At 42.6% G+C, this 14,400-nt stretch overlaps 1 protein-coding gene across 1 annotated transcript in view; it reads right to left on the bottom strand.

Annotated features, from left to right (window-relative positions):
- The window catches only part of LOC124776154, a 34,241-nt gene extending 20,552 nt beyond the window's left edge, over nt 1–13,689 (bottom strand). The window contains exons 1-3 of the mRNA XM_047250994.1: nt 13,664–13,689; nt 12,025–12,753; nt 10,311–10,410 (exon numbers count right to left, since the gene is read on the bottom strand). Of these exons, the coding sequence (XP_047106950.1) occupies nt 10,311–10,410; nt 12,025–12,753; nt 13,664–13,689 (855 nt within the window). The remainder of the gene's footprint in view (nt 1–10,310; nt 10,411–12,024; nt 12,754–13,663) is intronic.
- Nucleotides 13,690–14,400: the final 711 nt, after the last annotated feature.

Here is a 14,400-nt window from a genome sequence, read left to right as displayed (position 1 = left end):
TGTATTTTTTTGTAAATTCATAGCGTCATTTAGGCCTAGCAGAATCTGTCAAATTTGACTGTTCTAACTCTGTAATAACACAGACATAACTATCATGTGTGTTTATATATTGCATAATAAATACAGTTTGGACGCGGAAATATTTAATATGAGGGTCCATTGCACCTTACACAAAGTGAGGTGCAGTAAGTGAACTATGCTCGTTCTAAGTGCTGATCTACCAGCAACTTAAGACATGGAAATGACGTTGAAATAAACGTGTTGTGTGTGTGTGTGTGTGTGTGTGTGTGTGTGTGTATGTATGTGTGTGTCGGTGTGCCTCCATGTGTGACGCAATATATTGACAGGGCAGAATTTCAAGTACAGTATTTGACACAAATACTTTTATTAAATCATACGGAGCTGGAAACATTGGAGCTTACACCAGTATTGTCAATATCTTTACACGTGTTTCTAAAACAATCGAATACTTTTAAACATCATCCAAAATTCAGGTTGTTCTGATACCTGTGTACATGGCGAAGACTGCATCTACATACTGACTGGCCTGTTTAGTTTTAATGGCCGTTAAAACACTGGGCTGTGATTGGCTTTTTTATTTATTTATTTATTTTTTTACTGAGCTGTGACTGAATTAGAGAGCAGAGGAGGGGTAGCGTCACGACTCAGGAGAGAGGAGGAGTAGCGGAGAAGGATGGAGTATCAGGAGAGAGGTGGCAGGGTATGATGATATACCTCAAAGATCAAAGACCACGTTTCACTCCTACTGAGATTCTTTGGCTGGCATGCTTACATGGCCAGAATTTGACATCCACTTTAGACAGACAAAACTGGTTGCTCAAGTGCTCTCTTCGGTGATGGGTTTCCAGACGTTGCTGAATGAATTAGCAATGCGTTTTTGGCATTCATTTTCCGGGACCTGGTTGAGGTCACGTCGCCCTACACGGTCTTCTGTCATATGGTTGTGAAGTGTAGGGTCGCTCTAAATGTATCGGGCGAGCAGTACACATCAGAGGCGACTAGCCAGGTGGTTGAGTGCGTACAGGTTTTATTTTAGATTCGGCGACTCACTTCTAGTCAACGATAGCTCCACGGGGCCCAGAAATATAAGATCTAAGGAAATGTCCTCTAACGGCGGATGTATGAAAATCATAGTGATTAACTAACGAAGCATTCGCAAAAAGTGTCAGAGTTCTAAGCGGTCCTAAAAGCGATAAAGTTCATGTAAAACTCGATTGAAAAGGCTGGTTAAAAAATGAAATTGACAGCAGCGATATTTTTTAGGGATAATTTCAGCGTGTAACAAAAAGATATGCTAATGATAAACGGAGATTGCGTATCTGTCGCATTAGACGGTAACTCAGTTCCAACGAAATACAAATTGAAACTGCGTCCGAGATTGGGCAAAACTTAATACCAAGAGTGGGTGTAAACTTGTAATCAGAGCCTTCCATTGACCACTAGACTCACCTCAGGACAGAACCGAAAGTTTCAGGTAAAAACGGAGTTCACTAATATTTTAGTTCCCCAGTCACACTAATCACCACTGTAGGACACTTAAATAATCCATCAGTCAACTGGTAAAATTCAGTTTTGTAAATGGTCAGCGTGACAAGACAATCTGCAAAGACGAAACATTACCAAATGAGTTCTCAGAGAACTACCTAGAGCTCAGTAATGATGGAAACGTACTGGAACTAACGACAAAAGACAGATCTATCATCTTTGAGAAACTGTAGTGAGTGACCATGAGGTAGTTGTAGCAACAATAATTAAGCAAGTACAAAGGGCAACTAAAAAAAATTAGGATTTATATCTTCAGAAAATTGGATGAAGGGGCAGTAGTATCGTACCTCGATAAAGAAATCAAAACGTTTAGCTTTAGAGAGGACAACGTGAATGAATTTTAGCTCAGCTTCATAAGAATAGGTGAACATGCTCTTGATAGCCAAATGAGAACAAGGGTATAGGGTCCAACGGAATGCCTATCACATTCCATGCCAAATCTCCGAGTTAGTCCCTCTTTTAACCATAATGTACTGTATTTCCCTCCAGCAAAAAGAACTGTTCTCCGTAGTTGAAAAGAAGCAGAGTTCGCGCCCATTTACAAGAACGGTAGCAGAAGTTGTTTGGTTGGTTAATACGGGGCAAAGGACCAAACAGCGAGGTCATCGGTTCGATCGGATTAGGGAAGGAACCATACCGGCATTTACCGGAAGCGATTCACGAAAATCACGGAAAACGTAAATCAGAATGGCTGGACACGGGTTTGAACTGTCATCCTCCCGAATGAGAGTCCAGTGTGCTGACCACTGCGCCACCTCGCTCGATGTATCACAAGTGATCCAAAAAACTACAGTCTAATAGCCTTGACGTTAATTTGTTGTAGAATCTCAGAAAATATTCTCAGCTCAAATATAGTCAGGTATCTCGAACAGAATGACCTCCTCCAGGTCAGCCAACATGGATTCCGAAAAATATCTATCATGTGAAACACAACTCACACTTCTCTTGCATGACGTCCTGAAAGCCGTGGATCAAGGCAACCAGGAATATGCAATATTTCTCGAGTTCCGAAAACTGTGTGACTCAGTGTCACACCTACAATTACTGTCTTAAGTACGATCGTATGGGGTATTAAGCAAAATTTGTGACTGAGCTGAGGACACAGAATGTTATCTTTTGTGGAGACAGATGTAGAGGTAACATCAAGTGTCCAAGGGAAGTGCGCTGAGGCGTTTTTTGTTCATGTTGTATATTAACGACCTTTCAGACAATATTAACAGCTATCTCAAACTTTTCGCAGGTGATACAGGTATCTGTAAAGAAATATTGAGTGAAAAAATCCACACAAATACTCAGTCAGATGTTGATAAGATTTCATAGTGATTAGAAGATTGGAAAACTGCTTTAAATGTTCAGAAATGCAAAATTTTGCAGTTCAAAAACAAAAATACAAACAAACAAAAAAATAGTATACAATGGAGGCGAGATTCACAAGTCAAAATTGGAATCTGTCAGACCATACAAATACGTGAACGTGACAGTTTGCAGAGATATGAAGTGAAATGATCACATAGGACCAGTTAGTTTTTTGCTTAAGTGAATGGGACCCCACACCAAACAGGGCTAATGAGGGGTATTTAACGTAAACATAGGAGAGCAGCACGATTAGTCACAGGTGTGGTGACCAGTAGGAAAGTGTCACAGATATGCTGAAGAAACTGAACTGGCAGGCACTTGAAGAAAGATGCAAACTATTCCGAGAAATCCTGTTTACAGAGTTTCAAGAACAACCTTCAAATGATGACACTAGGATTGTATTATACAATCCCCTATATATCACTCTCATAGGGATTGTAAGGGCAAGATTAGACGCAGAGAGGAATTGAAACCGTCATTCTTCCCATGTTCTATACGTGAATGGAACAGGAAGATGCTCTAATAACTTGTAGAGTGGCAGAGATGGGCAAGATAGTTTATTAAAAGTATCTAAATTCAAAATACAAATAATTATTATTTTTTCTATTTCAGATGTAAATACTAAATGGTTTGAAATAAAAGCATTTAAATACAAAATGCAAAATACGTATTTTCAAAATATATTTATTCAAATAAAATACCTCTAGTTAGTGAACATTTTAACGCCAATTTTCACTGATTTTAACAGCAATAATTGTTCAAATATTTCATCTGCTATGTTTCGTTCATGTGGCCTCATTATTATCCCACCAAAAGAAAATAGTCGTTCAACAGGAGCACGTCTTGGCACTTATGGAAACAAATTTTACAGTTGGTTATCTGTTCAAGGAATCTAAACCATTGCCATTAACTTTTAACTATTGTAGTGTTCCCAGATCTAGTGTAGTGTTTCCACTATCACTGGCTGCCGAAGAATCAGGGTCATCGACAAACAGCTAATGAGATTCACTGTGTTTTTTATCATAATGTTGAAAGTTCTTCTCATATTTTTCGTCTCCTTCTTGTTCTTGTTTCATCTTCTGCACTTCTCAAATAAACAATTCTTTAACTATTCTCTGCTAGCCTGTGGTAGCCGTTTCAATCTGAAAAAAGGATAAGATATGTAAGCTAATATGCCATCCTTTGCTTTTGCTTCCTCTAATTTATACATTCTCTCAAAACTCCTATTAAGACTTTCTTTAATAACCTCTATCAGCACACCACAGTACGTAGGTTTATCTATTTGCAAGCTGTTTAGCATTCTTTGCATTTTCATTAGTTCTGGCAGAAGACATCCATCGTATGTATCTTGATCCCTTCTAAATTTCTGGTAGTGTCAGAAATAGATGTTTAACAGCTCATCTATTCATTAAGAAATTGTATTTTAATTTCTTTAAAAGTTGCTAATCCGAGTTTCCTTAATGTTTCATCTAGAGTAAACTTCAGTACGAGTACATCTTGAATAGAATTACGATATGAATTCCATCGTGTGGGACACAGATGAGTAGGGCATTTTCCAATTAGTTCCAAATAGGTTTCAGAAGTTTTAGGAAACCTAGAAAACAGATTCCAAAATGATCGACACTTTGACCTGGCTGCATCATAAACATTTTTGCATAAATTGCTTTGAGATTTGGCCATACACATACCTCTTGAAGTTATAAATATAATGTGTAACCTCGCTCTCTCGCTCATTCAATTCCTTTGACGCTATCAGATGATTTCGATACGTTTAACATTAAACAAATAGTGTTGGTAAACATACAACGTTCACTCAAGTCTTACTGCTTTTTCTGATAACCAGGGACGTGGCCATCCATATTCACGTGACAGGTATGCTTTTGGCACTTACTGCGGCATCTGTATTCGCCATAGTACTAGTTTTGTTTTTAAAAAACTACTCACTAAATGAATGAAAACTATGAAGTATGAAATAAAAAAGTTGAAGGGGAGCATTTTACATTTTACAAATACAAATTATCTACATTTTAAGTATTTAAAAAAATAGGAAATGCTTTTTGAGAAAAATATTAGAATCCTGTCAAATAGTAAAAGCAATCACTCTTGTAGCGAAAAAACTAAATGATGAAGTACATACTTATTACGTCCCTGCATAAAACAGGTAGAAGACTATAACAGAAAGGATCAAGAAGATTATATAACAAACACAACTCAAATACCAAGTTTACGAACCTAAAGATGAACCAGCGCACGTATAAGGTTTCAAGAACCAACTTTAAATGACGATAGCGAAAACAAGATTGGATTAGTTTCACTGCGCACAGATGAGCTTAAGCGACCATTCTTTATTTAATTACTAACACATAGATAGCTGTCATGCTTCATAAGCGATCGTAAATAGTTACATACATATGTTCATAGCTTTTTAAATACAGGCTGTGTTTGGCATACATAAATGCACAAGAACGTGCCGATACAGGAATGGACACTTTAAAGTTAAACATATTGTACATTGGCGAAATTTAACTACACTATTCTTAATTGCTATACACACACTCTCAAGAATAACTGATAAAGATGTTGTTTCGCAATTAATAGATCACTTATATTACTATTTACAAACTCTTTAACGGGATATGAAGCTTTCTTTTTCAGCCAGGATTATATTGCCCTTCTGAACAAATGGTTCAAATGGCTCTGAGCACTATGGGACTTAACGTCTGAGGTCATCAGTCCCCTAGAACTTAGAACTACTTAAACCTAACCAACCTAAGGACATTACACACATCCATGCCCGAGGCAGGATTCGAACCTGCGACCACAGCGCTCGCGGTTCCAGACTGTAGCGCCTAGAACCGCTAATGAATGTCGTCTCATTTGGTTCAGCCATGAACCACAGTTCTGCAGTCACGGATGAACATCGTTGGCAAGTACGGCGGCGACCTAGAAATAACGAGACTGATCATACTGTTTGATGTTTTGAGAAGAATTAAGATAAATCTAGGTCAAAGATTCGTGGATCATAAAGATCGTTGACGTACATAATGCTTCTTGGGGCACTTAGTAGGCTTATCAGACGTACAAGTAGGACTGGAGAGGCGCATCCGCCAACCGTGAATCTGTCCATCAGAGCAGGGGTGTCAAGTGATGTCGGCATAGCAGCTGAGCGCAAACAGTCACCTTGCCCTCACCGAGTGGAAAAGCCTTCGTTTATAGCTACCTATCCCTTAAGGTGCAAGCACCTCAAGGTGCATCCGCCACGGTGCTCGAGGCTATACCCTCGCCTAATTCCCAAACATCTAAAAATGAACCATATCAACTGGGCAGTGGGAGAGGGGGGCGAGGATGGAGAAAGGGATGGAATGCCAGGTCGCACCAAACTACTACACTTTTGAGTTGCACATAAATACTGAGAGGTTCCCACAGCTTCAGCAACAAACCTCGGGAAGAACTATGGTTAACGATTACTTATGAAATGCCAGCTTTGTAGTGAGTGAGTAGATAAAAATAAACAGCTGGTAAACCTTGCCCCATGCTGAAAGTCCCCTAAGGTAGGCATGTAATTCATGCAGTTTTCTTCATACAACATACTGCAAAAATACCGTTGCCTCCAGAAGGAATATAATGAGAATTCTGGCCCACAGTTCATAAACTTAATGATGCTCACACCCAGGTTGCCTCTATGCAGGTTATGGGGCGAGGGGAGCACGGGTGAACGGCACGGGAGTTGGCATAAGCGCACATGCACACGCAGATACGCGCACTCACGCACACCCACACACCCAAACAGACACACACACACACACACACACACACACACACACACACACAGAGAGAGAGAGAGAGAGAGAGAGAGAGAGAGAGATTTTGCTCGCCCAATCACCACCCAGTATTTGTACTGACTGGTGCAAGGTACAGTGGACTCCCAAATCAAGTGCCACGTCTCACACACACACACACACACACACACACACTGTCACTTCTAATCTGCAAGACAAATTATACGGAAAAGAACTCCAGTGACTATGTGAAAGGCTTGCTGTACTTCTACTAAGAGTCTCAGGAGTGGTAATATCTTTGAAAAGGTTTCACACGAAACTTCCAGGCAGATTAAAACTGTATGCCTCACTGAGACTCGACCTCGGGACCTTTGCCCTTGCGAGCAAATGCTCTACCGACTGAGTTACCCAAGCACGACTCACGACCCGTCCTCACAGCTTTAAGCCCCCCAGTACTTCGTCTCCTACCTGGGTAGAGCAATTCCCCGCGAAAGGCAAACGTCCCGAGTTCGAGTTTCGGCGCAGCTCACACTTTTAATCTGCCGGTAAGTTTCATATCACTGCACACTCCGTTGCAGAGTGAAAATTTCATTCTGAAACGTTTCACACATCTCTGTACCACAAACGAAACTTCGATCTCTGAACCATGGATGCCCGCACCAAAATTTATATAGCACTTTAAAGTTACCAAAAAGTATCTGTATTGTTAAACATGTAAAGATGTGTTTTATAACAGTACAATGCATATGTGACTTGCATTATTGGCACTACTGGTGTAAGTTACAGGTTGAGGTACACTTGGCGTCCAGAATACAACGATGGCTTGATCTATGTATTCACTTGGTGCCAGACACAATGGGCCCTCAAATTAAGTGCCGCAATGTTACTTCGACGTGTGATATAGGTAAGAAACGGTGCATGCAACGCTTTCAGCTACTCACCTTGGGTTACTTTCCATATACGTACGAAAAAGGCCATGTGATGCTTTCAGCTCCCCACTTTACGCTACTTTTCAGAAACGAGGGATGGTATTCTTTAAATTACCTAGTTTCAGCTAATTTTTAGCGTCACCAGAACCAATAGAATAGATACATGTAAAAGTAATTCTATTGCAAATGCTGTAAAATTAAAGTTATGTATGGAAACTCCGTATGAATGTGGAGGAGCAGGTATAAAAGAAACGTATACTGAGATCTGTCATCATTTTGTTATAATTATTCTACAGCTCCATACAGATAAGAAGCAAGAGTTGACATGCTTTCAACTACCCACTTTCAACTATTTACGAAAGTCATATAGATAAGAAACCATGCTTGTGGTGATTTCAACTAACGGAGCCGTGTCGGTTTCCTTTCCATTAACAAATTTCCCGCCTCGTCCCCATGAGTTTGTATCCGCGCTGTTTATGTAGGGGGCATGGTGGCGGTGTCGCAATCGGGCAAGCCAAATGCTGCCGCGGGGAGTGGTGAGCTTGGACCGGGGGCCGGGGGTGTGTGGGCGGCGACGTCCTCCTCCTTTAGTGGCGAGAGGGTTCGAATTAGTGACGAGGCGTATTGACTCTGGTCATCGGGAAGTTTACGTGTCCACGACGGTTTTGTGGGGTCTGACCCTTTCTTAGCCTGGGGCTCAGTCAAGTCTTCCTGACTTGATTAATTTATCACGTCGTAATCAAACTGCGCATGGGACTGTTTCATAGCCGCCGAATTAAGCTCCCTTATTGCTTTTTCGCCTAGTGTGGAGTTTGGCTTCGAGAAACCCACTTCCTGTCTGAAAGCATAGCTCGAACTTCTGCAAGTGAACGTAATTGTTCCGGCCGTATTAAGACTCTCACTGCCTCGCCTGTCTCGTTCTCAGTTCCTCTGTAAATCGGAGATGAGCCGAGTTGATTTGCAAATTTGTGGCTGTTTCAGTTTCTTAGTACATGCTCTGCAGTATTTCTGGAATTATTTTTCTATTCTGATATCTTATTTTGTGATACCCACAGTGTGTGTGTGTGTGTGTGTGTGTGTGTGTGTGTGTACTGTGACACATTTTCTCAGCTTGAGCCATCGTACTGAGCGGTGTAACTGCGGCAGTTGTTGAGGGTGCAGCGGTGGGCCTTCAGTCTGTTCCAGCGTCACGGACAGCGTGGTGTGCCGCCTTATGGGACTCCTGGACCACAGAGCCTTCGCAGCAGTGCTACTACACACCACGCCGGCCTGCACCATCTTCGCCGAGGAGGTCTCCGCTCGCTAAGTTATGTAATGTTAATCTAGTAATTCTTTCACGTAAGTGTTGTTTTCCTCGTTCTAATGGCCTAAGCGGTCAGTGGAGGTCGCCGGTCGCTAATTTATGCAATTGTCTAACCGATTGCTTAACACTCTTAAGTTGGACTTTGTGCAAAAATCGATCATTTGACTCTATTGGCTGGATCTTACATCTACATGCTAATTAAGGTACTGGTGTTTTTCATATCTATACTTAACCTGTATACACTGTGACTTCGATACGAGTAAATTTGTATATTTTAGTGAATCTGTCATTGGTTGTTACATAGCCACCTTTCGAGAAACCGTCAACTTAGGGCATGTCCTGCAACACCAGTGTCTGCCGTCACAACAGAATGGTGATGAGGAATTTTGACCGTGATCGCCGTCGCAACGAAATGTCGACAAGGATCTTTGAACATCAGTGATAATTTACATTTCCAGTTGTGGCTACTCCGCAGGTTGGAAGGTATGAGATGAGGTACTGGCGGAAGAAAAGCTGGGAAAACGACTTTTGCGTCGAGCTTGGGTAGCTTAGTCGGTAGAGCAGTTTCCTGTAATAGGGAAATGTCCCAGATTTGAGTCCCAGTCTGGCAGGTGTAAGTCTTGCAGGAAGTTTAAATGACGGGGTGTTTGCCGCTGCATTCCTCTGGGGACAACAAAGACGGGTCCTTGGTCGAATCATCAAACTGTTGTGTCACTCTATGGTTGAAGTACAGATAGGCTGTCCTGCCTACGCCAGGAAACACCTCCTCAGTTTTCTAAATCCACGAATCCCCGTCAGGGTTTGGTTGAAAGACGAAAACCCGTTTTTTGTTTTTCAGATCGGCTAAATTTGGGAGTCTCCAGCTAGAATACACACAGCATCCGCAACCGGACCCTCCACGAGCTCAAGACCACGTTACCGGGGACGGAGATGAGACTGCCAGATTCATCTCCATTCTTATGGATGTCAGTGACACCGACCCAGAGACATCTCACCCCGCTGAGATGACCATCGAGTCGATTTTCCGTGACATCAAGATGCCTCCGCTGTCTCTTCCCTATTTGGATAGGGGTGTTTTATCCTAGAGGCTACACCTTACCGCAATTCAGTGAGGCCCATTGCTTTTTGTACCCAACAGATGTCAACACTATGGGAATAAAATGTTCACGTCCTGTACTGACAAAGGCGGCCTCAGTGTGGCACTGGTGGCGACAAAGTCGCTTCACTGTTTCCCTACACGCATTACGTGTGCGCAAAGCAAGTGGACACGTAACCCTCTACACAGCTGTTATTTAGGAGCTTTGAAAGTGCACTTGGGTTTGCTTAAAATAAAATTATATTTAATGAAAACAGGCGTCACACGTCTTTTGTCCTCACCTGAATCTGCTGATAGAGACCCATGCACAGGCAGATCATGTTGGTGGAGAGCTGCACCAACACCATGGTGCTCATGGCGGCCTCCAAGTCGCGCAGGTACCTGCAGCACATGCAACAGAGACTGAACCCTGGACGATTACATCCCCACTTAGCAGACACATTCACATTCATTCAGAGGTCGAATTTACTGAACTCTAAATCTGTATACTCACTCGGAAAGTCCTGTCCAGTCAAGGTGGACACTCACTTATATTAAATTGCAAAAGGTTATATTACTGAGCGCCAAAGACCCATGTCGTAATAACATCAAAAACGAAGGACATGAAAATGAAATTGTAGCTGAGGATGGAGTTAGACGATGTTATTGCCTATCTCCAATGCCAATCAACATGTACATGTAGCAAACGCCAACGGAAATCAATGAGAGAGCTGGAAGGAGAAAGAAGACGTTCCAGGGAAAAGAAATGAAAACAGAAGTTCGTAAATGGTATTGCAGTTCCGTTAGAGATGGCAAAGAATTTTCAGATAAGTTTAAAGGAGTAAACTGTTGTTTGAAAAGGGGTTTTAAGACGAATATCAACAAAAGAATAAAAAGGACAATAGAACGTAGCTGAAACGAAACAGGTGATCCTAATGGAAAAATTAGGAAATGAGACACAAAAAGTAGTAGATCATTTTTTTTTATTTAGGCAGCAAAATAACTGTGACAGACTAATTAGAGCTGATATAAAATTCAGCCTAGGAACAAAAAGACAAATTTTTCTGAAAAAAGAGATTTGTTAAGGTTAAATATAAATTTAAATGCTAGGAATTATTTTCTCTGGTATTTATCTGGAGTGTAGTCTCGTAAGAAAATGAATTGTGGGCGATAAGCAGTTCAGACAAGAAAAAAGTATAAGATTTTTCAATGTGATGCTACAGAGGAATACTTCAAACTAAATTCATTGGTCGGGTAACTAATGACGAGGTAATGAATCAAATTCTAGAAAAAAGATGTGTGTGCAGAACCACGCAAAGAAGTGATTGGTACACAGGACACCTACAGAGAAAGCGAGGAATAGTTAATCCGATTATGGAGGGAAGTAAGGGGTAAAAAAGTTACATCAATTAATTTATTATTAATAAAATATTATAATAATGGGTGCTAGAGACATGTCATTTAATGAAATAAAGAAGAATAGTAAGTTCAATAAACACTAAGAAAACTTATGGAAATGTTTGTTAATAATCTTGAAAGTAATGACAGAGACAGAACTGTATTACCAGCGCTTTTCGTTTTTATTTCGAACAAGCTGAACATTAAACTGCTTATTATACAATGTGCAATGTTCCAGGTGTACACAGTGTTATAAGACGAGCAGTTCTGTTAGAGATAAGAAAGAACTTGCAAGATAAGTTTAACGGAACTGACTGCTGTTTGAAAAGAGATTGTATGATGAATATCAACAAAAGAATAAATAGGACAATAGAATGTCGCTGAAATTCCAAACACCACTGTAACATGAGTGAGCACAGCGAGAGCTCCCTCATTAATGTCAACATCAAAACTATATTGCTGGGAAATCTTAACAGTGAGATTCAATTCAATGCAGGCTAGGTCCCTTCATGATCTGAATGAATGACGCCATTTGAAATGCATTGTGGAATGTTTTGCTCTTCCATTCCAATCCTATTCCCTTCCATCAATTGTGAATCGACCTTTATACAGACTTACTTCGTGATCTTCTGATGGTTCACGATGCAGGTACAGAGCTCCGCGTACAGCACTTGCCGCCTCTTAAGACCCACATCGCCAGCCAGGTCCGCGACACCGCCATTGATGAGCTGCAGTTCGGACACGCGCTGCCCCAGCAGCTGCAGCAGGGCTGCCACGTGCAGCATGCCCGCCACGAAGAAGCAGTCCAGGCCGATGACGACAGGCACCTGGGTGAGGAGCACAGCGCACTGCAGGGCGTAGAGCGCGGCGTACGCGCCGGGCCACAGCGACCAGTCCACTCCCTCGATCTGCACCACCGGCAGCAGCTTCTGGTCGCCGCCGGCCAGCAGCGGCGCCGGGAGCCACAGCAGGATGAGGGTGTAGATGTAGGCAGTCAGCGACACAGTCATCCGGCGGGCCCAGCGGCGTGCGGACTCCAGCTCGGGGCGGTCCCAGTCCTCGGACACCATCAGATCCAGGTCCTGCACCAGGCGGTAAAAGGACTGCCTCTTGCTGAAGAAGAGCCCCGCCTTGACCATGCCGGAGACGACCTCGAGCAAATGCATTAGCGTGTGCGATATGCTGTCCACGTCCCCTCTGGCGGTGTAAATGCTGGCCACACCGACGGCGATGTAGGCGATGGCACACAGCTGCACCATCACCGTGTGCAGCAAGTAGCGGGTTGCCTGTGCATGTGGCCACAGCCCGGCCACTCTCAGGTACAGTATATGACCTGCCAGTGTGCACCTGTTGCCGTGTTGCCCATCAATCTCCGACCACGGTTTCTGTGACAGATGGAACTAAACAGGACTCCGACAGCGGCTCCACATGGTAACGTGGCGCTGACAGTTTTACATTAGGCCGATAGAAAAATTTGTATACATTTCAGTCGCTCTATACTGAAAGAGCTGAATCACAATAGTAGAAAAAATAAGTTATTGCCAGAGTAATACTCCTTGGGACTAAATTAATCTGCTACAATAAAGGGACCTCGGTCCCATACTTATAAACCAAAGAAGAAAATACGTATGTTCCGTAATGCTATGAAGAAAGCGTCGCAGTATGTAACTGAAGTTCTTTGTGTGTTTTAATGCCCAATAGCCAATCCTTTCACATCACTACCTGATGAACGCATAACCAACCAAGATTACAGAAAGCAGTTGTTTCGCCATTATGCCACTTTTTCTGTCATCGGTACGTCAGCAAAACCACCCATTCTTCAACAGGTTGTCTTAATGAAAACCAGGATGCCAATTCATCATGGCTGGGTGACCGTGTGACACCTCGGGATCAGAAAGCAAAGTACGCTGGGCCAGGCCACACACAAATAGCGCCTGCGAAGCCGGAAACAGACTTCACATCGGGGATCACTGGAGAAAAGGTGACTGCATTGTGGTGTGGAGAAGCGTTGCCACTCAAGCAGCATTCACTGATGCAGCCACTAACGTCAGGCAGTACCATTCAACAGGCCTGATTTCATACAGTCGCGCACTGATGAGCGCGAGGGTCGCACCGAGATCCCACTAACCAACGACCGGCTTGGCAACTGCCATGCAACGTGCAGTCAACGAGACACTGTGGTCGGAGATCACTATCCAGGCTGCATCGCCTTCACTGCCAGGCACTGCTGGGTAGGCTATCCATGCAACCGACTCACCTCTTGGCCGTGTACGACGGCTGCATCGCTAGCACTTGCAACGATCATGCATCATTTGAGATATGAGGATAATTCTTCTGAATTTTATGTGAACGACAAATGATTGCGACGTATGGTGACACATGATTTCTAACGATACAGAACCAGATCTGTTGAAAGAAAGACGCAGAAGTGGGCCAGCGCTGCAAGGAAAGACAAGAAACAGGCGATCTGTGGCATTGCGGACGATAGTGCCAACAAGGTGTCTCGAAAGATGGAGACACGGTTCATTGAGCGTCAGCTGTGTTGTCACACGAGTGCGAAAAATGGCATTAGGGCATTAACTTTAGTAATGTTTACCGTTTACCAATGAGTGAAATGACATAAATGCACCAAATCTTGAAAATGTGCACAACTTACTTTCTCAGACTTGTATGAATAATAAGCAATAAGTCAGCAATGTGCACCTTGATGCATTGTGGCAGAAGTGCGACCAATGAACATACTGGATAAAATCAATTTCAAATGATTTCGACACTAATCGAGTGCGGTATTGTGGCCGTGTTCAGTAGCAAATATTCACATCAAAACACTTGTCGATAGAAAGATATTTTTTCTAATGGGAGAGGCTGAAGAACACGCACAGAGGCCAACATACACCGAGGTGACAAGTCGGACATCCTTCTGCCCACCGCAGTGCAGCAGCTCGACGTGGCGTGGACTCAACAAGTAGCTGGATGTCTCCTCAGAAATATTGA

This window comes from Schistocerca piceifrons, chromosome 2, assembly GCF_021461385.2.
Source record: "Schistocerca piceifrons isolate TAMUIC-IGC-003096 chromosome 2, iqSchPice1.1, whole genome shotgun sequence".
Classification (NCBI taxonomy): Eukaryota; Metazoa; Arthropoda; class Insecta; order Orthoptera; family Acrididae; genus Schistocerca; species Schistocerca piceifrons.
This window is presented reverse-complemented; position numbering and strand designations above follow the sequence as displayed.